This window comes from Colletotrichum fructicola (assembly GCF_000319635.2).
Source record: "Colletotrichum fructicola Nara gc5 chromosome Unknown KSG_Nara_v1_contig09, whole genome shotgun sequence".
NCBI lineage: Eukaryota > Fungi > Ascomycota > Sordariomycetes > Glomerellales > Glomerellaceae > Colletotrichum > Colletotrichum fructicola.
In genome coordinates this window covers 2585231-2607672 of record NW_027094059.1, presented here as the reverse complement: position 1 = coordinate 2607672, position 22442 = coordinate 2585231, and the positions used below count along the sequence as shown (strand labels likewise).

Genomic DNA, 22442 nt, shown 5'->3' with positions numbered 1-22442 from the left:
AATGTTTCATGAAGATACCCACGAACGAAGACCATGAGAAATCGCGGCGGAAACCTGCCGACTGCGAGAATAGCCACCATTGAGCACCGCCTCCCGTTACACACCAAGGCGCTGTACCGATTGAACGAAGAAATGAGAAGGACACGAGGACACATCATCCGCCCGAACGATGCAAGTCTGGCCCCTCGCATCGCGCCGGGCTGACGGTTGCGCCCGGCGTATGAGAGGTACAGGACCCTGCAGTTAGATTGCTGCATGGAGGGGTACCCGTGGCGCCCAATCGGGACAGGCTTGGCGAACGGAGGGGAGTTTCCCCGCGTATGCCATCACGACATGAGATCTGCCTGCATGTCGGCGACAGGACAGCTGGCCTTCCGAGGTTGACTACATCCGTCCCTTCTGCGCTTCGCCATCACAGGCTCGCCTTTCGGCCACGTCGCGCATCAGTGTGGCGCCTCATTTGGAGAAACTTCTGGCCAGCGGGGCATGGAGAGACGATGGAGCGGCGTTGCCGACGCGGCTAAAATGCCCTGGATGAATGCCGTTGACGGCTTTTCGCATGCGCCGGCGATGGGATTTGGTTTCCGGACACGTGTTCTCTGGCCGCCCTTTACCTCACCTACCGAAGACATCATCATCCACATCGTCATCCACATCGCCATACTGTTAGCTGCTTCCACCACCAACAGACAAACCTTCAAGTATACCTTCAAATGCAGCAGTTTACCCCCTGCTGGCACAGGTTGTAGACGAGCTCGCGACCTTAAGGAGCCTTACACAATGGCCAAGGCGAAATCTGTCAGTTCCATGTCGCTCCTCAAGGAATCAGGACGCCTACCGGGTTTACCTATCGGCAGGTGGCAAACTGCTGCATTCGAAGGCACGCCTGGAGGTGTTCTTGGCGCCTGAGCCAGCAAACTGGAGATAGTCGTGGAGCAGGAGCTCTAGGGTAGTTCAACTCAAAACATTTGATGACAATTAAATCATTAATGCGGTGTCTCTTTCCTTCGCTCGTGACCAATTGTCCTTCCTGTTCATCTACAAAGTCGTGGAGTTCTCGGCTGTAATTTGCGTAGGGGTTGAATCTGTCCGCTGTTTTCACTGTGGCTTCGGGGTGACGAGAGATGGGTGCCGTCCTTCACTCAAACTTACGGTCGTATAAACGTACGATGAGAAGGATGATGAGCAACGATTCTTCTCTCTCTAAGTTATGTACACATCCCTTGCCTGTCCGAATCCATAATCCTGACATCTGACGAAAAAAGGAGAACCAACGAGCCTTTCCCTTGGGTATTCTTTCCTACAACTCCGAAAACGATCCCGAACGACCACAACCAACTTTCCCACCTGCTCTCACGCCCTTTTACTGCAATAGCAAATCCAAGTTAACATTAGGCCAATACTCCTCGACCCGAACCCCCTGCGCCAGATCAACAGCCGCAAGACCGACGTTCTTGATAGCACTCTCCACGATACGCGCCTGTTCCCTGAGCACGGCCGGATCCCTGCCGGCGTCGGCCTGGGCGATCAACGTCTCGACGGTGCGGCGGGCGTTGATGAGGGCTGTGAGGGTACGGTTGAGGGTAGACCTGGAGACGATGAGGTTATCAGGATGGCGAGGGGGGCCGTGGAAGGCGGGAGGGGGGGCCGTGAAGGGCTGGCGAGGGCCTGGGTGAGGACCAGCAGGGGGGTGAGCGGAAGGATGACGGACGCCGGCCGGGGGTCTCATGTGAGGAGGAAGAGGGTCCATGAAGGACTGGCGAGGGCCGGCGTTGGGCTGGAGGGGAGGATGAGCCACAGATGGCCGAGGAGCACCCTGGCGAGCAGCAGCAGTTGGCTGGGCTGAAGGGGGAGCAGCCGCAAGATGCTGACGAGCACCGCCGGTCGTAGGAACAGGCTGAGCGGCCGCGGGACGAGGAGAGGGGTGGCTGATTCGCCGGTCAACGGGGGTGTTCAGCAGGCCCAGCTCAGTCTTGGTGCTAGGCACATTAGAGTGGAAGCCTGTGCCGAGGTGGAAGTCTGCGTGGGGGTTCTCGGGAGCTGGGATGCCAGCCGGGTGAGCCTGGGGATTTCCCATCGAGGCGTTTCCACCGATGCCAAGGTTGGCGGGCTGGGCTCGGTTCGAGGCGCCGGTAGCAGGGCCGTTGGCGTGAGCACCGTTGGCAGACGAGGCGGCGGGGAGACCGGCGTCGACACCAGGAGCCTCGTGAAGAGCCTTACGCTTGGTTGACTTGCGCTTGGGAGGAGGAGCAGGTCTCGTCGGGAAGTGTCCCATGGGCGGCATCTTCGGGGTCTCGCTGCCGTCTGCGGGAGTCAGCTGCTGGCCATTCTTGGGGTAGGCAGAGCCTTTAGATGAAGCTGGATGGGCGGCCGGGTTGGTAGGGGCTTCATCGGCCGCGGGGATGGCCGGCATCTTCGGGGCTGCGTCGACGACATTGGCGGTTTGCTGCCGGCCAGCAGGGAAAGGAGTCGGGTTGTTGGACGAAGCCGACTGGATGGCTGAGTTGACGAGACCTTCAGTGGTCTGCTGCCGGCCATAGACGACATTAGCTGGCTGGATAGCCGGGTGTACGGGGGCTCCGGCAATTTGCTGTCGGCCGGAGTTGACGGGAGCTGGCTGCATAGCCCGGTTGATAGGAGCACCACGGGCTGCAGGGTTGGGCGGAGCAGCGGCCGACGGAGCACGAGTCGCAACACGAGGAACGCTAAAGTACTCCTTGCTAGCATTGATATTCTTCTTGACGTACTCCTCCTTATCGCGAAAGAGAGCCAGCATGTCAGGAGGCAAGTCGGAAGGCGACAGAGGTCTCGTGTTCTGGGCTGAGTTAGCCTTGAAGTCCCGGACAAACTGTTCCCAAGTGTTTTCATAGGAGTGCTCGTGCAGATCATCATCGGAGACAGAGAAGGGGACCTCGAAGCCGGACGCGGTGATCTCCCCGGCCAGGTCATGCAGCGCATCGGTGAAGTATCCCAGTTGCTCCTCACCGAACTTGGGAGAACGCACCTTGGGACGGGGACCCTGCTGCTGGGGCGGCTGGGGGCAGACTTGGTCGAGGCTGTTCAGCATAGGCGGATAGGGGAAAGACACCTGGGGCTGGCTGGAGGTAGGAGGAGGGTTTCTCGGGTGTTGAGGGCGGAAAGGGTCCAACGGCACGAACGTCTGGGGACGAGAAGGAGGAGCCATCGGATCGGGCGTTTGAGGCTGGAAGGGGGGAGCCATGGGGTTGAGGTGGGGGGTGCTCAAGAGCCGCCGGGCCGCGATATTGGTCGGAGTGAGAGCGCGAGGGGCAGGTTGAGGAGTCTGGCTGAGAGACTGGGAGGGGCCGAAGCCGCCGTGGCTAGGAGGGTCGTGATGGACCGGACCATGGTTGATGGGGTTGGCGACGCCGACGCTGGCGAGGTCAGCATTTCGATTAGACAGTTCGAAACAGGGTCAACTTACTTCTTGAGAGAGTTGTCTCCAGGAGGCTTGATGCGAAGGTCGTTGTTGTTGGCCTTCTGACGCTTAGGGGAAGGGGGGCCGGCGCGGTCAGACGCGTCAGTCGAGGTCGAGGGAGCTTCCTGGGTAGCCATTCTGTGAAATTCCGCCAAGAAGGTGCGGCGATTGCGTCGAATATTCTCGAGTCTGCTATTCGGTTGTGTTACAAAGCAAAGGCGAGATGGAAATGGCTTTGTGATGTCGCTTTGTCGAAGCTTGCGTTGTTGATGATGACGATGGCAATGGGTGTGGAAGCTACTCGACGAAACGCGTTGATGGAAGGAAAAGGATTTTCAGGAGTTTTGGCAAAAGGTCGGATGTGTTTGTTATTGTCTCGAGGAAAGGACCTGGGTTTGTTTGTGAGCCCCCTCACTTCATCTGGCTGTCGACGACTAAGCGGAGGGGAGGATGGTTCACCATGGTTGCCAACGACTAATCGGAGAGGGGGGCGGTTCACGATAGATTCTCGGAGTGGGAGATGTCACTGACGGCACATGTGTCACTTCAGCGCCAGGTATGAGTTGGGTGTTTTGTCTTTATCTTTGGATTCTATCTTTAAGCATTTCATGGCAATGGCCTACTTGTAGTCTATATAAAACCTATGACAGCGACGAGGAACGCTGAAACCGTTGACGAAGAATATGCTTTGGTTTTCGTCTCTCCTTCAACTCTCAATATTTGGATTTGTCCTTTAGTAACTAAGTGTTGTTATGAGTTGTTGTGTCGAAGTAACGAGGAACAAGGAGTGAAGTACCTCTGAGTGCACCTTGGGTTCTTCACAGCCCATCAAATGCGCTTCAAAGTTTCCTACTCATATACATTGAAGTTGTCCTCCGCTTAAGCAGGGATTCTCCACGTCGGTGATACAGGCTGATCTTCCAAGCTTTTGTCAAGCGATGCCCACTCAACCACATCGCCAATGTTCATCGCAATGCCGATCGTCGGCTAGTAGCCCATCATATCCCGAGCGATGTTGCTCTCCAGAAAGGAATTGTCAGCAGAACGCAAGATGACGAGGAGCTACGTTGGCGCCACCGCTGCCGGCGAGTTGAACCATAACGACCGGACCCATGCGTTCTCCATGGCTGCGCGCTTCACCCGGGCGGTAAATTCTGGCTACTCCACGCCTCGTCAAGCTTGCTGGTATGCTAGGGAGACAGCCGCCATGAGATGAGCTTCAATGTCATCGCTCCCTCTCCATATTGCACAGTAAGAAAGTAAGAAGAGGGATGAGTAAGGAAAAGCGAAATACTTCCAAGGTTTCGCATTGCTTCTGCGTGTACCTCGCATAATTCGAACATAGGCCAACCGCAAAACCGTCAATGTGTGCCGTCTTCGCCCGTCCATTAACGACTTGCTCTGTCCTCATCGCGTTCGTAGGGATCAGAGTTGGAATCACCCAATCACCCAATATCACGGCACCACGTTGATGCGTTCAGATATTTAACCGAGTTACAGTCCTCTTGGCCGTTGATACACCCTGGTTGTGAGTGGGTTCCCGCATGTATTGTCACTCACATCCGGTGCAGAACCGCAATCTCCGCTGTGTATTGAATGCACAGTTTAGATGATAAGGGTTGTGTATTAACGAAAGGCCCTCGAGGGATGCCCAGCAGGGCCCGGGTCGTCATGTCATCAACCTCTTGGGAATCCTTCACGGATTGCCTCTGCCTATCTCTCTTACTTTTCCCCGCGCCGGGACAAGAACATCTTACAAGAGAAGCATGCTTGAAGGGGCGTAGCCCGACCATATAGGTCTGCAAGGCCCTCTAATGCTTGACCAAAATTGCCCTGTGAAATGTTCGGCATGCTTAGAGACAGAGGACAATGTGATCCACTTTTGCTACCCATGATTATGTCTGGGGGAAGGCAGACTATGAAGCTGGCAGTATTTAGTGCCTCTTGGTCGTGTAAAATGACGTAACCGAGACTGGAAAGCTAGATGACGTGGATCAATCGAGGTTGACACGCAGCTTCAGGCTATTCCGCTGCATGACAAGGGTGAAGGTGCTGATTGGGTGAAGGTGCCGCAAGAGAGGCTATTGAGTCCTTCGGGACTGTCAAAAACCCAAATCGCATCTCCAGATCCGTTGGGATGCTTTTGAGGGCGCGAAGAAGTCGCATAACAGTAAGGCTCGTCTCGGAAAAGATTCTATGAGCACGTACTCCGTGTGATTGGTCTGATCTGACGGCTTCGAGCACGGGGTTCCTTGGGTACAGAAATTGTGGAAGAACCTGGCCCCGGGGTCCCGTCTCCCTTCCACGTGATTGAATAGGGGGTAAACCATGGTTGGCGGTGAAAGGTTTAATGCTTCGAGTCTTCTGTAGGGGTAAACATGTTTAGAATTGATGATTTGAACCATTTAGGTGGTTGAATGTGATTGTACTGGGCGAGGTTTAAGGCCACAGCAACTCCAAGCTTCTCCGTGATTAGTCAGGACACACTACCCATGACCCCTTGAAGTGCGATGTTAGTCTGGGGTAAAGTGAGCCACCAGCCTCAAGTATGACTAGACGCAAACAACGTTGCTTTCTCACAGGCGTCACTGTTATTACAAGACGCTTCGTAGGTAGGTAATGGGAGTAATGACAGATCCATATTTACACTAACCCTATTGTATTGAGCAGTGTATAGGAAAGGAAGGTGAGGAGAAGGAAGGTTGTAAGACGGTAGAATTAGGGCCTTAGGCTACCCCGGCCGTGAATGAGGGCTGAATATCAAGGATCCAAGTTTTAATATCAAGAATGAATGAGAAGTCTGGTCGAGAAACTGGGTATGCGTCTCGATAATAGTGGCAAGACGGAAGAGGGAAATGGGTCCGTACTGGGCGGGCAGGCAAACCTTCGATAGTGATCTCGAGGAATTCCTCCTCGGAAATTACGGCGTTTTTTGAATCTGCTGAGTCTTTGTCCATTTGTGATACCATACTGACGCCGCCCATGCCAATGGAATGTTGCTATAGCAACCCAATATGTCCCGAGGAACAGCTATCTTCAATCCAGCATCGATAGCAGCCCGAAATATTTAGAGAACTTATGTTCGTGCCATAACTGCGGCCGTGTTGAAGTATGTCGTCGACTGGGCTATGGCTGTCTTTGTGGTAGATTCTCAACACAGGTAAGCTCTGACTACCTTCTCAACGCCTCGTCAGAATTGGTGGTATGCCGGCCTGACATCCACCAACATGCAGCCTTCGAGACCCTCATCCCACTCCCCATATCTTCGTGTTTATGACTTTGAAAAGGATGGGTTGGCAGAAGACAAAAAACCAATGTTACCGGCCGAGGGTACACGTAGGCCAACGTCAGATGTTCCCCATTCATCATCTCGGCCCGTCCATCAAGGACTCGCTATGTCTCCTCCACTCTCAAGCAGAGGAATATTTCTCATAAGCACCCCGACACCTCAGGTGAAAATCTCTCCGTCTTCGAGCTTCAATACCCGATCGCATGACACCCCGCATGTATCTATTGCACCATGTGGTGTTTGTACAATCCACCAGCGTTGTTACGTAAATTAAGGCTCCGAGACGACAGCTTGGCGAATCTTCGAAGAGGATTGCTTCTTTGTGGCGTCATTGGGAGGTTCGAGAACCATTCCTCACTCACACTCACATGGAAGATACCATGCTGTTGGTTCTTTGGTTCTTCGGGATGATTTCGAAGTTGTGACGGCGGGCAATGCGGGGGTCGGAGATCGTGTCATACTTCGTCCTGCCGCGAATCCCGTATGGTGCTGAAGTACGAAAGTACTGCAGCTGCTGCGTAGGCATACAGAGGCCTCAAGTGATGCGCAGCAGGGCCCGGCTGTGGGGCTCATAAGTTTTCACTCTTCCGAGGATTCTTCTCGGCGTCCATATCTTTTCCTTCCAGTGCCTGTAATTTCAGTCCCGCAAAAGACAAGAAAAGGGAGTACACTTATGTCGCTTCAGTCCCTTAGAAGATAAGAAGAACAGTGTTGAGATGAAAACGTCGCCCTAACCCAAGCCAGGACAAGGATACCTTGCATGACAGGCATGCTTGCAGCAGCTTTGTCTGACGATAGGCCTCGTCGCGGTCCTCGAATATTTCAGCAATGGTACCCTAATAAAAACCGCGCTTCGATGGACGCAGCGGGAATTAACGGTCGACATTCGCGAATCATGTCGTGATATTGCGTTGCCAGCGCCTTTGGACGATCGAGGCCAAGGCAGATGTCTGGCTTTAATTAGGAAAAGTTCGTAAGCAACAATTCCTGAGGGGATCTCTGCGAGAAGCTGGCGTCGCAGAACTTGGCACGGGCTGCCTGGCCATCTTATGCCACCGGCCGAGGTATGTATCTCATGAATCCAACGGTATCGGGCCGTAAAGCAGAAGAATGCAAAAACCTGGGCCCGGGTTCAAGTTTCTCTTCCAGGTGATTAAGGCGGGTGACCTACGGCTCAAAGTGTGCAATTTGTTGATTCGTGTGTTCCGTAGCTTATTAGTCAATATTACGCTCAATACCGGAGCGTATGCCTTCGTTCCGAGTTGAACCATGATGGCGGTGTTGCTTGCATCGGTGATTCGGCGTGCTCGGCATGAGTTTGAGCAGCCATTACTCCCATGTCTACTTTCAAACTGAAGCGAAGATTCTATATCTGTTCCAGACCTTGTCCCCCTGGTAGTGGCAGTGGTCTAGGTCTGGGGTTCTTGAATGCCCCATAATCGACGATTCGCGACCCGGCGATCATCCCTGAGCGTGGTTCCCAGATCGTCATTCCTCTGATCTCTGCCAGTAATACTGGCTCTTGATGATCTTGACTGTCCTAGTCCGGTCTGGATGGGCGAGTAACGGCTAGCCATGGACATCCTCGATGCTCTAGGTGCGTAGAGCCTCCCAGATTCTCTGCAAAGTCAAGTCTTAGCTGAACTTGATGCAGTCAACGGTATCTTCTGTGACCATGGGCAACCCCTTGGTGTTATTGTGCTGCAGACGTGCGTATCCACACGGTCCCATCTATGGTCCCGTGCCGACGCCTGAAGATGGTAGGTCTCTGATCGATCGCATCAGAGTCCCTTTTCATCTATCTTCTATTATGTTACGTTTCAAAAATCCCACCGAAACCTTCAGTAACAGCTATTGGAAGAATGAGAAAGGTGAAGAGAAAGATGGCATGACTATCAAGCTTTTAACCCGATGATGAAGTCTGACGGATGGCAAAATCGGCTTCAGCGATAGTGGGGCCCCGCTGCTTCCACAGTCTACCATTTTCATGATGGTCGCAGAGCCTCTATTCAAGGCAATGACTCTATCGTAAAGGACGGACAGTCCGGGCAGGTATCGCGTTCTTGCGCAAATTTTTGTTCTTGGCCTTTCATACATGACCTTAACGCCGGAAGAACCTCGACTCAGGACTGATATGGTTGATTTGTCGTTCTTTTGGGTGGCGCTGATAAACTGATTCTCAGTGTATCCGAACTCGCTCGGAGTAGGAAACCTAGAAGCCGGTCGTAATGCAAGAGAGCCTGAGCCGATGGCGAAACGCGTGGGCGTCTACTATACGACGCAACCATGATTCAAGCCACAATGAACCTCCTCGTGATACTACTTCTGGTATAAGGCCAAATTCGACTGTCGGTCCTGCTTGGCGAAAGGTATTCAAGCCTTGTATTCATGATGATTCGAAGAGTTCAGAACATCAGTGATGAAGCGGTTCAGAGTTGTAATCTCGCCATGAACCATGTTTTGGATTGTACGCACAAGAGAAAAAGATTGCGAAAAAAAGAAAGAGAAAGCGCACTGGCGTCGACGTCATGCAACTCATGATAGGGGACTGAATGAATAGGAACAGCACGATGTGGTAAATGTGCATGCGCCTCTGGCTGTCGGTTTGTGTGGAACGGTTAAGAACGTGATCAAAATCTCTTTCGTCCTCCACTAATTCCCGCGAGGCCGAAGATCAAGTACAAGGAAAGCAAATGGAGCGTTGCAGGGTCTTTAGAAAGACGCCAGCAACAAAGTGACAGCGTCAGAGCATAGATTATAGAAGGCCTTCGAGATGATGTTTGACTTAAATTTGCAAGGATAGCTCCGTTTGAAAATAGGTTGCAAGAGCCCAAGCTGGCGGAGTGTCTTGACAGCCACTCCGTCCAAAGATAAGCTCCTTTCGATGTATGAAGATGTCCAAAATCTCCATTTCCAAATGACGCAGGCATATATTCCTTTTATGCTACCACGGCAATTGACAACGCCGGTGATTATGCCTGCGTTAATCCGACGGCGCAGCATTCATGGGCAGCTCTGCGGTGTGTCATACCAGAGATGCAAACTGACTGGCTTGGAGATACCGATTTGAACTCACAATCTTCTGGCCAGCGCAAACAACGTTGTTGTTGCAGTTGCCACAAACGTGCTTGATGGCAGCTTCTTGCTGGCGGTTGTCGAGAGCAATCTCATTCCGTGGGTACATGGGTACATACGGCTTCCGGCGTTGTGCATTCTACAGCTAAGATACACCATCCTCAAGCTTTCTGGCTTTAGGATACACGATATAAATCTTGCCTGTCTTTTCGTGATCGACAACGGCTTTGCCGACGACCAGCTAGTCCAAATGAAAACGAAGGCTAAAGCGTTTTATAATCAGCTTTGTCCACGCTCCGACCTCACTTTTCTCTGTCTCCCATCCTAAAAATACTCGTTTATGCTCACCATCGCACGATGATCTTCTGATACCTTTTCAGTGAATTTCCTGTCTCTCATGTAAACAATCCCTCTTCGGCTAGGAGCCATCCGTAAAGGGTCTAGGTGCGCTACAGGTCATCTCCTGGCTGATGCGCATATTTCCCCACAAACGCCATGCCCTCAAACTTTGCTTTTGTCCCTCAAACTTTGCTAGGCTAAGCCAAGCCATCTTGTCCGAAAAGGGTACAGCTTCTGAGATGCGAAGATCATGATGAAGCAAGAAAAATGTTTTTGAAGATCTAGGCAACCAACGATGAACCCCGAAAAGGAACATGTCAGGATCCAGGGATACACAGCCGCGCTTTACGAAGGCCGGCGCCGTTTGGCATCTACCGTACAAGCGCCCGTAGGAGCGCCGACATCGTCTGTGTGGCTCTGCATCAAACCAGTGAATGCCCGTCGAATGCTACGAGGAGATTTGCAACACTGACTGAGAGCAAGCCACCCATCTAGGCAGCCTTGTAGGGCGACGAGTGCGCCCGACGGAGTTTGAGATTCGGTTTGGGGATTCGAAGCTTCTTGCAAGCCCACATTCGCGCATCCTTGTCACAGCTCTAATTGCGGTAAGCATGCGGGCGCTATTCCTAGTCTGCAAGCCACTCAGACCTGTCTTTGACTAGCACGAAGCTTCCCCAATTGCCACATTAGGAAATAGCAATGATTCCATGATGCTGATGCAGTGAAGCGTCAGCCGCCTCCCCCTGATGCCCGACCTATTTGGTTCAAGTTCGCACTGCACTCAAAGTCAAAGCCTCATGCTTCAAGCCAAAGCTGTCTTCGAGACCGCCTTTGCTGACAAAATCTCAAGTCAGAGCCTCATGTAATACTGGAAGAAGCGCCGTCATCATGAGGCGCCGTCAATGTCTACTGCAGCTTACTGTCGATCCCGTCAAGGCTTTCGAGCGTTTGACGATGGATCAGGGGTGATACGTCCTTCGATGCCTGAAGGATGGATCATACACAATGGCTTGCATGTCGTGTTTTGTGAACCTAGAAAGATAATTGTCTCGTTCTGTCGCTGGTCGCCGGGATTCCGTTGTCTGTTCAATATTGTTTTCTGTTTCTTTTGTGATTTGATCTTTCGTATTTTGTATTAGAGCCATTTACGAAAGTGACATTAGACACACACGATTTTAGAGTCGAGATAGCAAAACAAACACGATCATGCCTAACCAGGCAGCCCTCGAAACAACGTCGGAGAAGCCGGCCGGACCGGCTGTCCCAGAATCGGACGACGCAGTGGCAAAGTTACCAACATGGCAAAAATGGACGATACTGTTTGTCGTTTGCTGGATGACTTTGCCTGCTACCTTCGCCAGCAGCTCCATCATGACAGCGGTTTCAGAGGTTGCCACCGATTTCGATGTCCCGACCCACGTCATTACCACAGCCAACGCCGGCGTTTTCATTGCGATGGCTGTATCTGCCCTCATCTGGTTGCCAATCAGCACAATCATTGGTCGCAGACCTACCTATCTGTTAGCTACGATCATGCTCACGCTGTCTTCAGTGGGCTCAGTTACATCTCAGAGCTTCGCCTTCTTCGTCACTGCCTGGATCCTCGGAGGAGCAACCGGACTTTACTTCCTTATTGCTGGACAAACCATCTTGGCAGACACTTTTGAACCAGTCAGTTGTTGTCGAAGTTTCCCGATTTGAAGACTATTCTCTGACGTGACTGACAGACCAGTCGTGGCTTGGCAGTCGGCCTGTTTCTTGGAAGCTCTGTTGCTGCAAATTCATTGGGTCAGTAAGGTAGCTTGGTTCTGTCACAAAGCGCTTGCGCTGACTTTGACGAAAGCACCCATGATCGGAGGTGTCATAGTCTCATACACAACATGGAGAATCATCTACGTCGTCCAAGCAGGAATGGCGTTCTCTGGCCTCGCGTTGGGATACCTATTCATTCCGAATACAGTCGGTTGTGACAACCAGCAAGCTAAGAGTAGATCCAGCGACAATTATGTCATGGGTGCATTGCGCAAGTTCAGTCCATTGGATGTGTTTCGTTTGTTTAAGAACCCAAACATCATCATGGTGGTAGGTTTTTCCTTCAGATACTGTCTCAGTCAAAATCGCTAACCCTTACCGATTTCAGAACTTCGCTTGCGGGTTACTAGGCTTCAATCAGTACGCCCTCATAGCATCTGTTCGACGAGTTATCAACCCACGATTCAACCTCACTACTCCCCTTATCAGCGGTCTATTCTATCTCGCCCCAGGAGCTGGCTTTTTGCTTGGCAGCATGATCGGCGGTGCGCTGTCCGACCGTACGGTCAAGCAATACATGAAAAAGCGAAATGGGCTCCGCCTGCCGCAGGACCGACTCAATGCCTGTCTTCCTGCCTTCTTCTTCCTGTTACCCCTAGGAACACTGGTCTTCGGTTGGAGTCTGCAACTCGAAGTTGGCAGGATGGCTTTGCCCGTTATCAGCTCATTCGTTCAAGGATTCGGACTCATGTGGTCGTTTAGCGGATTGAATACGTACGCCGCTGGTAGGTTCAACCCTGAAATTATTAGTTGGCCCTATCTATTGCTTACCGAACTACCCTTTGACAGAGGTTGTACCCGAAAAGAGAACAGCTGTCATTAGCGGAAAATACATCATTCAATATTGCTTTGGGGCCGGTGCTGTTGGTGGCGTCGTTCCCATGATAGACGCTATCGGAGTCGGTTGGGCCTTTACCATCAGTAAGCTCACATCATCCTGACAGATTGAGACGTTGAAGTCAGTTGCTGACTGTCCTTTTTAGCTGGACTTGGTGCTACCTTTGGTGGCGTGCTTGTCTTGGCGATGATCAAGAAAACACTGCATGTTCAAAGCCAGAAGACTATTGATGACAAGCTTAACAATGATGCCGACAGTTGTGTGTAAGTTAAAACGAAGCGTGGGTCGTTTGAAATTACCAATGTTCCGGAAAGGTGGGAATTGTCGAGCTTTTCCTAGGCACGTTTGTTTTGCATTAGGATTGGAGTCTAAAAATAGATTGACAACTTTGCGAAGCATTGCATCAGTGGGACATTGAAAATAGACATTAGACTACTGCCTCATCTGTTTATGTAGATAAATATAAGAACCAGTATATACAGTTCTCACAAAAATGACTGAGGCGGCGAACATGTTGAGAGCCAAGGACTGGGAACTTCAACTTAAGTGGGATTTGAACACCTAGGGACTTTCTTTGCGACCGCCATCTCCTTCTCTCAGCCACCAAATAACATTTCGTTCTTTATTCGGCGTATCCTTATCCACTTCTCTACTTGCGTATTAATAGTTTGCTGTGATATCCACTAGAAAAAAAGCGTAATTTTGGGCGTTGTTAAGGTTTGCAATATCATTCAGGGTAATGCAAATGTTGCAATGCTTTGTTGAGGATCTCAATGACTTGGAGAGTCCACCACTCACTTAGAAGGCGCATCCATAGAAGTAGTCAAAAGAACCATCTTGAGGAGCCGACGTTCAATGTTGGAAACCTCCTAATGTATACCAGTGTAATTTACGAACATGATGAGGCAATTTGGCCCCAATAACCGGCTTTTAAAGAACCAAGCTATTCGAGCGGAGACATCAAGAACTAGACAATAAACAATCAAACAGTAAACTTTGGCTATTGGTGGTAGTTCTCATATTCAGGGGGCCTCGCCCCGTTGATTGAGGTTCAGCAACTGTCTTCCGCACACAAGTTAGTCACTCCGTTCATCAAATACCTTAGATCGTCAATTGATCTCAAATTGAACACATGGCAGACGGTGGCAGTTATTCCCCGGCACGCAGCTTATCATAACGCAGTACCGCTCCAAGTAACACATTGGTACCAATCGCACTATGCAAAGGTCAGCGTCGTTTATCAATCAGGTTGACGGGATTAATGGATTAGTAATACCAGTCCTCCGGTGAGCAATATTCCGTAGGGTTGTGGCTGATACCCTCCCTTGTCTGTGTGAAGATCATGCTTGTCGGCACCCGCAGGTTCGTATAGCAGCTGTCGTGTCCGGCACCACTGATCATTGGTCTGAACAGCTTACGCTCACCGGCCTCGGGAAGCGTGGAGCACACATCAGCAGCACTCGCCTCAACAGCAGCGATGCAATCCGGATGGAACTGAACGGCCGGACTGTCGACCAGGAGTTCCCAGTCCACAACGCATCCTTTCCCGCTGTCATCTTTTCCGACACGCTCAAACTCTTCCTCGCAGCGGCGGACCATCTCGCCCAACACTGCGTCCTCTACATGCCGCACGTCAAGGGTGAACTTAACTGTGTGCGCCATTGTGTTGACTGTTCCTGGGTCTGTGGTGAAGATACCCGTTGTAGCGAGACCATTGAACTCATGGGCGATGGCGTTGGCCGCAACGATAAGCTTGCTTGCACAGAGTACCGGGTCCTTGCGCGCATACAGTGGTGTTGTTCCGGCGTGACTATCGCGACCTCTGACAGTGATGTTGAACCATTTGAAAGCTTGCACGCCTGTTTTGAGTGTCAATACTCAGTCAGGTCTCATAGCCATCACTAGGTTGGGGTCCTCACCTTGAACGACACCAATCTTTTGCTTTTCATCTTCCAGAATAGGGCCCTGTTCGATGTGTAGCTCGAAGTGGGCAGCAAAAGGATTCGTGCGGTACGAAGCCGCGCGTTCACCGGTGTAGCCAATTCTGTCGAGCTCCTCCTTCATGGACTTGGGTTTACCGTCGCGTGACGACACTTCTCTCAGGTCCCAGGCTGTTTTAAGTGGGATGGCTTCAGCCCAGACGCCTGAAGATACGGCCATTTTCGGGAACCGCGCGCCCTCTTCGCTAGATTTAGTCAGTATTTAGTTGGGAACGGACTTTGTGCAACCGAGCAGAAGACGTACTTTGTCCAATTGACGACGCCAATTGGCCCTTCGGTCTCATAATCATTCTCACTCAAGACTCGCAGCACCTCGAGACCAGAGATGACACCCAAGATACCGTCGTAGCGACCGCCAGTGGGCTGTGTGTCAAGATGGGATCCCATCATGATTGGCGGGGCATTCTTGTTCTTTCCAGCGCGGATGGCGAACAAATTGCCCATCTCATCATAGAAGGTCTCGCAGCCGAGCGACTTGGCGTGCTGCATGAACCAATCTCTCACTTGCTTGTCTGTGTCGTCGAGACTAAGTCGCTCCATACCGGTATCGATAGATGCTCTATCATTGTGAGATTGTGAACCTGCGTGTTTGGGACATTATCTAGCAATCTCACTTTCCATATCGATGTGCGGCGCCAAATTGACAACTCTCATGGAGCAGTCCAGCCAAGCTCTCTTGACTGATTCGCAGTTGACTCGTGGTGCCCAGAGAACCCATGTTTCGCTTTCTTCCGTAGAGCGTTTTGCTAGTCGGTTAAGTAAGAACAATTCAAGTAGAGTCCAATGGAAGCAGCTCAAAGTGTTTTGTCGAAATCGTTCATGGAGATTCATAGCATGAATGATATACCAACTCAAGCATACTCTGATCGGCAAACAGCCAACGGCGTCTGAGGATGCCCCGCACCGGGCGATAGGACAACCCAATTGGGAAGTGATTATCCACCGACGGCGGTTGTCCGCCGTCGGCCGTCATCGGCCGTCGGTATTTACCCCGGCTGACCGCCGACAATGCGGGGCTAACTCTAGTTATCGGATAGCTTATCCCCAGGTTAACGCAGTCAGGTAGCCAATGGCAGCTTTGCCGGTTATCAGACCCGAGGTGGTATCTCTACAATCATTCGACCCTGTTGGTCCATTGTCCGCCACGTCGGGAAATCAAAGGAACTGCAGTTATCGATTGAGTATATACAGCAGCCCGTATCTCGTAAGGATGTTTCAATTGGTTTAAATCTCATGCATGGTCTGGTCAACTTGAGCATTGCTGCAAACCTCATAGCCTCGTACCATACCCGCCACGATGACCATCCCGGGCAAAGACTTGTCGAACAAGGATGTCGAGGTCCGGCAGCAAAATGATAGCAGCAGCCTCAATGCTGCAGAGATCGCAGTCGATCCCCAGGAACGAGCAGTATTGTCCAAGTTCGACAAGTTCGTGATGCCGCAGATGGCGCTGCTCGTCCTTTTCGCTTACCTTGACCGAACAAACATCGGTTTGCAATTCCACCCATGTCTTTTCATTGACGCACTGACTGACAGATCTTAGGAAATGCTCGCGTGTTTGGTCTGGAAGAAGACACGGGGATGAAAGGCACCGACTTCAACGACATCTCAATGTACTTCTACATCTCCTATGTAGTGTTTGAGACGCCCTGGGTTATGGCCGTCAAGAGGCTAGGTCCAGGTCGCGTTCTTGCCATCGCGATCGTCAGCTGGAGCGCCATCACCATCGGTACAGGTTTCATCAACAGCTACGGCGAAGCCATCGCCTTGCGAGTTCTTCTTGGCCTCTTCGAGGCCGGCCTGTTTCCCGCCTTGATCTACGTCATCTCAGAGATCTATCCTCCGGCGTCCCAGGGTAAGCGTGTGGCCGTGCTCTACATCACCATCGCGCTGTCCGGTGCACTGGGCGGGTTATTCGCGTACGGTGTGCAGAGCATGGGTGCACGCCACGGACTGTCTGCCTGGAGATGGTTGTTCATTGTCGAGGGTACAATTTCGCTGGTCATAGGCATCATTTGCTGGGTCAGTTTGCCGACGTCGCCAGAGACAGCTTGGTTTCTAAAGGACGAGGAGAAAGCCGTGATGATGCGCATCAAGGAACGAGACCAAATGTCTAAAGAGAAGACCTCGTTTTCCTGGCCACAGGTTGTTATGGCAATTACGGACCCCTTCGTCTATCTTGCTTCCGTGGCACTGTTTTGCTCCTCAATCGCCCTCTTTGGTTTCGGCACGTTTCTCCCTACTTTGCTGAAGGGTCTCGGGTAAGTTTCAGGACATCCCAAAGTTGAACATTCGCTGACTATCTCTAGGTATACTTCTCTTCAGGCGAACTACTTGAGCATCCCAGTTTATATCCTTGCATCCATCTCAACCGCGATCACAACATTTGTGTCTGACAGAATCAACCGCCGCGCTGTCTGTCTCATACACTCCCCCGCATTGGTCATTTGCGGGTATGCCATTGCGGTTGGCACCGGCAACAAAGCCGCTGGATTCTTTGCCATGTTCCTTGTAGGCGCTGGGGTTTACTCCTTCAACACTGTCCTCGTCACGTAAGTCACCTTCTTGTAGAGGATGATGTATTTGCTGAACCTTTCTAGCTGGGTTTCGAACAATATTCAACCCGACTACAAGCGCTCCGTTTCGATTGCCATGCTCATCTCTCTGGCAAACGCTTCTGGCATGGCCGCATCCCAGATTTACCCCTCATACGATGCCCCGCGGTACATCATGGGCAATGCGGTGTCTCTTGGAGGAGAGGTTATTGCATTGATTTGTATAGGTTTGATCTACGCTCTTCTTAAATGGCGTATGCGCCGTAAGGAGCGTCTACTGGCCGAGGGCAAGGAAAGCAACGGTAAGAATGGCGATCAAGCGTTGCACTTCCAATACGTGTTCTGAAAGCAGCTGAATTGCCTTGATGAACACTTCAAGCCATGAATAGATTAATTAAGTGGAGCTATGTACAGGACATGCATAGGTCCTCGAATGCTTGTGCGTCGTTCCATGTCAAGATGCCGGCTCTCGGAGGCCTTTCCAGTAGATAGCGTCCACCTTTACAATAGCAAATCGCAAAAATGACCACGATTGTACTCTTGTCCGCAAAGCTTTTCTCCAAGTGTCAAGTAAAGCCCGATCAAACGACAGCATGTGCGGTTCGCTTTGCTGTAGCGATAGCATGTAGCAAAACAGTCCTGGGTATGACAAACAATGTCTGGTGTAAGCTGGCCAGAAAGCGGACTGATGCCTTACATTGAGCCCACAGATGAATTTCGTCATGGTCTGCACCAAGCTTCGCGAAGCTTGGAGGATGGAGGTTGAAGATGCCGGTAGCATACTCGGGTCGATGTCGCTACTTATAATGGGGCGCAATAGGGCGCGGAAGATGAGAATATGAACGGTATAGTACGTAACGTACAACGGAGCATGGCTTTCGATGGAGTGCTCTGTAGACGGCTCTGTTGCGGGATGCAATTGGAGAGATTCGGGTAAGTGGTCCAACCAGTCGAGAAGCTGTTGTCGGGGGCCACGTGCTTGAGAAATCAATGTCTCTATTGTTGGACGTTGTGATATCGCGCGGAGGGTGCTGACAGCGTTAGCCGAATCATGGGCCTGGGACGAAGAAACTCACAAGAATAGCCGGCAGATTTCATCGGCGATCCTGGTCAATGAGCAAAGATGGATAATGTAGTCCGATGATTGAGATCCACCAGATAATGCCGGCGTTGCAGGGTCAGTCTCGAAATCATCCACAGTGAGCGGCGATACGTCCCAGTCATCATGTCTTATCATAGACGACCGACCATGAGTGACAGACCTCCAAGTATGTTCAATATAGACGGACCACCATAGTCTTCTTCGTAGCCTAATCTCCCAAGGCGGCAGGTTCCAATCCTTTGGGTCTGCATTGAGACCTAGGGACTGCGCCATCCCGAGCAAAGAGGCAGCCATCGACCACGCAGAGGGGTTCTCGACCGAAACGGAATCAAAAGATGCCTGGTTTAACAGCAAGAGAAAGATCTGAACAGTCGAGAGTCGCGGGAAGTGCAACTCCCTCTGTAGACAGATGTATGAGATTTGCCATAGCGCATCAACGCTAGGTTTCGTATACGCATTGTTCATACACAGCGTCTCATCCCATGGCGTGAAGGGCAAAGCAAGCATGTAGATCCCCGCCAACAGCCCTGTTGGTGCCTCTGCAACAAAGTTGTCTACGTCTGGGAGAATACGTGACCGAGAGAGGATGGGCAATGCTTGGAAGACAAATCTGAAGTATCTGTGGAGAGTCAGTCCGCCCATATCATTGTGAGAGCCAAAGGGGTGGCTTACAGCCTGACTAGTGAGGTTCCAGTGTCCTTGTCGACGATAGTTTCCAACCTCTCCCGCTCATCTACTTTGGGAAGACACTCGTCAAGGACTCTTTGCGATTCAGCGGCTGTTCCAGTCTGGCTGTGCAAGAAGTGAAGTGGCTGGCTCTTGTCACCAGTGACCTTTCGGTAAGTGACTCTGAAGAAGTCGATCTCGTCTTGGTCATTGTGAGGGAAATAATTTACCAAGAATGGATCAGATTCGTTCGAATGTCCGATTAATGTGGTGGAGTGGTTCGGACGTTCGTCTAATGAACTTCTTTCGTGAACATAGTCCATGTCTGGTGATTTCAAAGCCGCATGTGTTGCAGGTTGCAAAACGCCTTCGTCGCTAGTAATTGCATTATTTTCTTGGGGTTGTAGGAATGCAGCCGTTGAGTCTCGAAACTCCAGATTCTGGGCCAATGGGTCGTTTCCCAGATCCCAGTTCAAGGGGCTGTTACTGGGCCAGATAAATTCCGAGACGGCATATTGGTCCTCAGCAGGATTATCTGCAAGATGATCAGCAAATTGGGCGGCGTGTTCATTTGTTTGGTAAAGGTACTTGTCATATTTAACATGTCTGGCTGTGTTTCCAACATGAGACCCGGAGATAAAGTCATCACATTCTCAGTGGGCGATTGGCTTTGTGGTCCGGAAACAGATGCAGGAGAGACAGCTTGACGGCCCTTCGGCCTCCTGCCGGGGTTACCAACAAAGGTGCATTCCCGGCCTATTCTCTTGCACAGCTGGCAGGGCTGCAAAGGGTCCGGAATGTTGCACAGCGCCTTGCGTGCGCGACATAGGTCACATGGTCGCTGTGCCTTGGACCGATAGCGTCTGGTACCCGCTACTGTGGGATCTGTGGCTGCTGAAGATGCATTCATGATGCAGAAACAATGACTGGGGAACTCATTCCGAAGATCGGCTCAAATGATGCAAGGAAAATAGCGCAAGATAGTGTCAGCGGATGATTGTTGATCCTATTCCAGTTAGTCGTCTTCTTCGTCGCAACAACAAAGTCTCCTTGGAAGACCCCTCTTGTTGAAGTACGATGGCATCGTCTCTAGCTCAGCGCGGTTGGCTTGCTATGAGGACGGCAACTTCAGAAGAGGCTGTGGGCAACTTTCGCAACTCGAACTCAATCCAAGACACAGTGTGCAGTTAGCCCTGACACTATGCGGACATCTTACCCCACGTCCGGCTTCATCCCGGGACCTCCACAAGTTCCGTCCAGACCTGTCGTGAATTTACACCAATATTTGAGTCGAGGCGGTCGATTTTTTGGAACGGTGCAATAGAAACTGGTTGGGGTTTTGATTCATCTCAGTCGAATGGCATCTTGTTCACAGTAGATGGAAATCTTCATGTCATACCAGGCGAGGTGCTTGATGAGGCCTCTGGTATTTTCCAGTCAAAATGCAAATTTGAGTTGGCAGCACACCAGGTTGCCAGATATGTATGTACTGATGTTTGAATTCTTTGTACAAGATTGAAAATAAAGGTTTCCCTCAACTGAAGCCCTGCTCCCGCAATGCATTGCAGGCCTACCTCACCTGGAAGAGCGTTACTGCATTCGGCCCCGGAACTTTCAGACCGTTTAAGAGCTAGTCATGGCAGGGACGGTGATCTTCTCGATGGTCCACTAAAACTTATCAGTACTTGGTTCGAGGCAATCTTTCCGTGTGTAACGGTAACATACCGTCTTGCCGCCGTCAGCGGTAGCAATGCCAGAGTATGTGGCTCCGGACTCGGTGTAAGCGCCGTCCTTGTAGGCAGCATCCTTCTCGGCGAAGACAATGGTGGTGTTGGTGTAGTACTGGGGCTCAACGGTTCCCGTGGGGGCAGCTCCGTTGTTGTCCTGCAGCTCAATGGCCGTGTTCCAAAGAGTCATCTTTCCGGACTTCTTCTGGTAGGTAGACAGAAGCTCACCGGTGACGGCGTCAGTCATGGTTTGCTCCCAGAGGTAGGTCGACTCGTCGATGAGGGTGTAGTTGAAGATGATGCCGTTCTCGTAGTTGGTGTCGGCGGTTCTCTTGTCTCCGACGAACTGGACAGTCGCGCCGGTGCTGTCCAGGCCGTAGACCTCGGAGGAAATGCACCAGGTGGAGTCGGCCGCGGAGCCGGTGCACTCGCTCATGCCAGCGGGGTATGAGCCGACGATGCTTTGGATCAGATCACCGGTCTCAGCACCGATACCGATCCAGGCGAACATGTAGCCCTTCTGGCCGGACGGCATTTTGCCGGGGTAGATGGTGCTAACGGTGCTGATGATCTCGGAGGTCGTGGCTTGGAAGCCAGCGATGGGACCCCAAGTAACATCGCGCTTGCTCAGGAGGGGTTTGGCAGTGGCACTCGAGCCGATCAGCGCCAGGCTGAGAAAGAAAGACTTGAGGGCAATCATCGTGAAGGTGGATCTCGTCAAGGGAGGAAGTGAACGTAGGTAGTTGGAATAAAGGAGTGTGGCGGCTCTTGGTGGCCAAAGGTGTGGTTGAATTGAGAAGGCTGAATGGAACTGATGCTTAGTATATGTTCAAGCCCAAGAAACGTTCCGACGACGATCTTTTCTGTCTATTTGAGTCAATTTCAACATCTCTCTATCTGCAACTTCAACCCGCCCAACTCGCAACTTGCGCGCAACTCAGAACCGCAACTAACCCAATGATCGGCATACCGGCAACGAACCCCAGTTATTTCCCTTCAATCTCCCACTCTGGGTTCGCGCCTGGCCCTGTTCAAATAGAGTGGGCTTCCGCTTTTCGTGAGCTTGATTGTCGTTCTCAATTTATTTTAATTTAAACCCTTGTGCATCTCAGGGGTAGCTTTGTGGGTGGGACGGAAGGTGGGGTGACAAAACAAAAGTGCATCGTCAGCATGGTTTCTCGGTCTCGGTCTGAACGCCGATATTCCCCGTGGCGATTGAGACTTACCAGAATGCGATGACATTGATTGCTTTTTATTATTGGAAGATTCCTCCGGTGATGGCCAAGTAAGACATATAGCGTCGGGTTTGGAAGGAGGAAGTTGTGACTAAACTCAGTACAGCGTTCTTGTTCTGGCTCTGATTTTGTGCCATTGATAGCTTTCAATCTTTCTTCGAGCATAGACATTTCAATTTAGCGTTCTGGAGTCTGACAGAGGTTTCGTATTTTTTGCGAATAAAGGGGTGGAAAGTGGACGCAAATGACAACTTTTTATTATTTGTGGCGTCTTTCGTAGCACCAGTCCTCGTGGGATTCGGTTTCCATATTATTCTGCTCGCCATTCGGACTCGCCCCAACCACTTGACTATTAGTTATTGGACATT

General features: G+C 51.3%; 6 protein-coding genes across 6 annotated transcripts; 2 read left to right on the top strand and 4 right to left on the bottom strand.

The window, feature by feature from the left end:
- Positions 1–1363: 1363 nt before the first annotated feature.
- CGGC5_v015020 (uncharacterized protein) lies at positions 1364–3573 on the bottom strand (the record flags this gene model as incomplete). Its single annotated transcript, XM_066153188.1, has 3 exons — positions 1364–2815; positions 3005–3392; positions 3443–3573. The coding sequence occupies 3 exons, from the start codon at positions 3571–3573 to the stop codon at positions 1364–1366; spliced, it is 1971 nt and encodes a 656-aa protein (XP_066007496.1).
- Positions 3574–11345: 7772 nt separating this feature from the next.
- fsa7-0 (MFS transporter fsa7) lies at positions 11346–13056 on the top strand (the record flags this gene model as incomplete). The annotated part of the gene is made up of 6 exons (XM_032025338.1): positions 11346–11810; positions 11867–11927; positions 11983–12221; positions 12280–12676; positions 12741–12872; positions 12935–13056. The coding sequence occupies 6 exons, from the start codon at positions 11346–11348 to the stop codon at positions 13054–13056; spliced, it is 1416 nt and encodes a 471-aa protein (XP_031878130.1).
- An 882-nt stretch (positions 13057–13938) lies between these two features.
- On the bottom strand, positions 13939–15507 carry hyuC-1 (N-carbamoyl-L-amino-acid hydrolase; the record flags this gene model as incomplete). The annotated part of the gene is made up of 5 exons (XM_032025337.1): positions 13939–14005; positions 14066–14648; positions 14709–14974; positions 15034–15348; positions 15404–15507. 5 exons carry the CDS (start codon positions 15505–15507, stop codon positions 13939–13941), a joined length of 1335 nt encoding a protein of 444 aa, XP_031878129.1.
- A 579-nt stretch (positions 15508–16086) lies between these two features.
- Positions 16087–17690, top strand: CGGC5_v015017 (putative transporter; the record flags this gene model as incomplete). Its single annotated transcript, XM_032025336.1, has 4 exons — positions 16087–16279; positions 16333–17050; positions 17099–17341; positions 17390–17690. The coding sequence occupies 4 exons, from the start codon at positions 16087–16089 to the stop codon at positions 17688–17690; spliced, it is 1455 nt and encodes a 484-aa protein (XP_031878170.1).
- Positions 17691–18340: 650 nt separating this feature from the next.
- Positions 18341–19707, bottom strand: CGGC5_v015016 (putative transcriptional regulatory protein; the record flags this gene model as incomplete). The annotated part of the gene is made up of 5 exons (XM_032025335.1): positions 18341–18375; positions 18421–18450; positions 18593–19065; positions 19119–19647; positions 19701–19707. The coding sequence occupies 5 exons, from the start codon at positions 19705–19707 to the stop codon at positions 18341–18343; spliced, it is 1074 nt and encodes a 357-aa protein (XP_031878174.1).
- Positions 19708–20735: 1028 nt separating this feature from the next.
- CGGC5_v015015 (uncharacterized protein) lies at positions 20736–21539 on the bottom strand (the record flags this gene model as incomplete). Its single annotated transcript, XM_032025333.1, has 2 exons — positions 20736–20780; positions 20838–21539. 2 exons carry the CDS (start codon positions 21537–21539, stop codon positions 20736–20738), a joined length of 747 nt encoding a protein of 248 aa, XP_031878108.1.
- Positions 21540–22442: the final 903 nt, after the last annotated feature.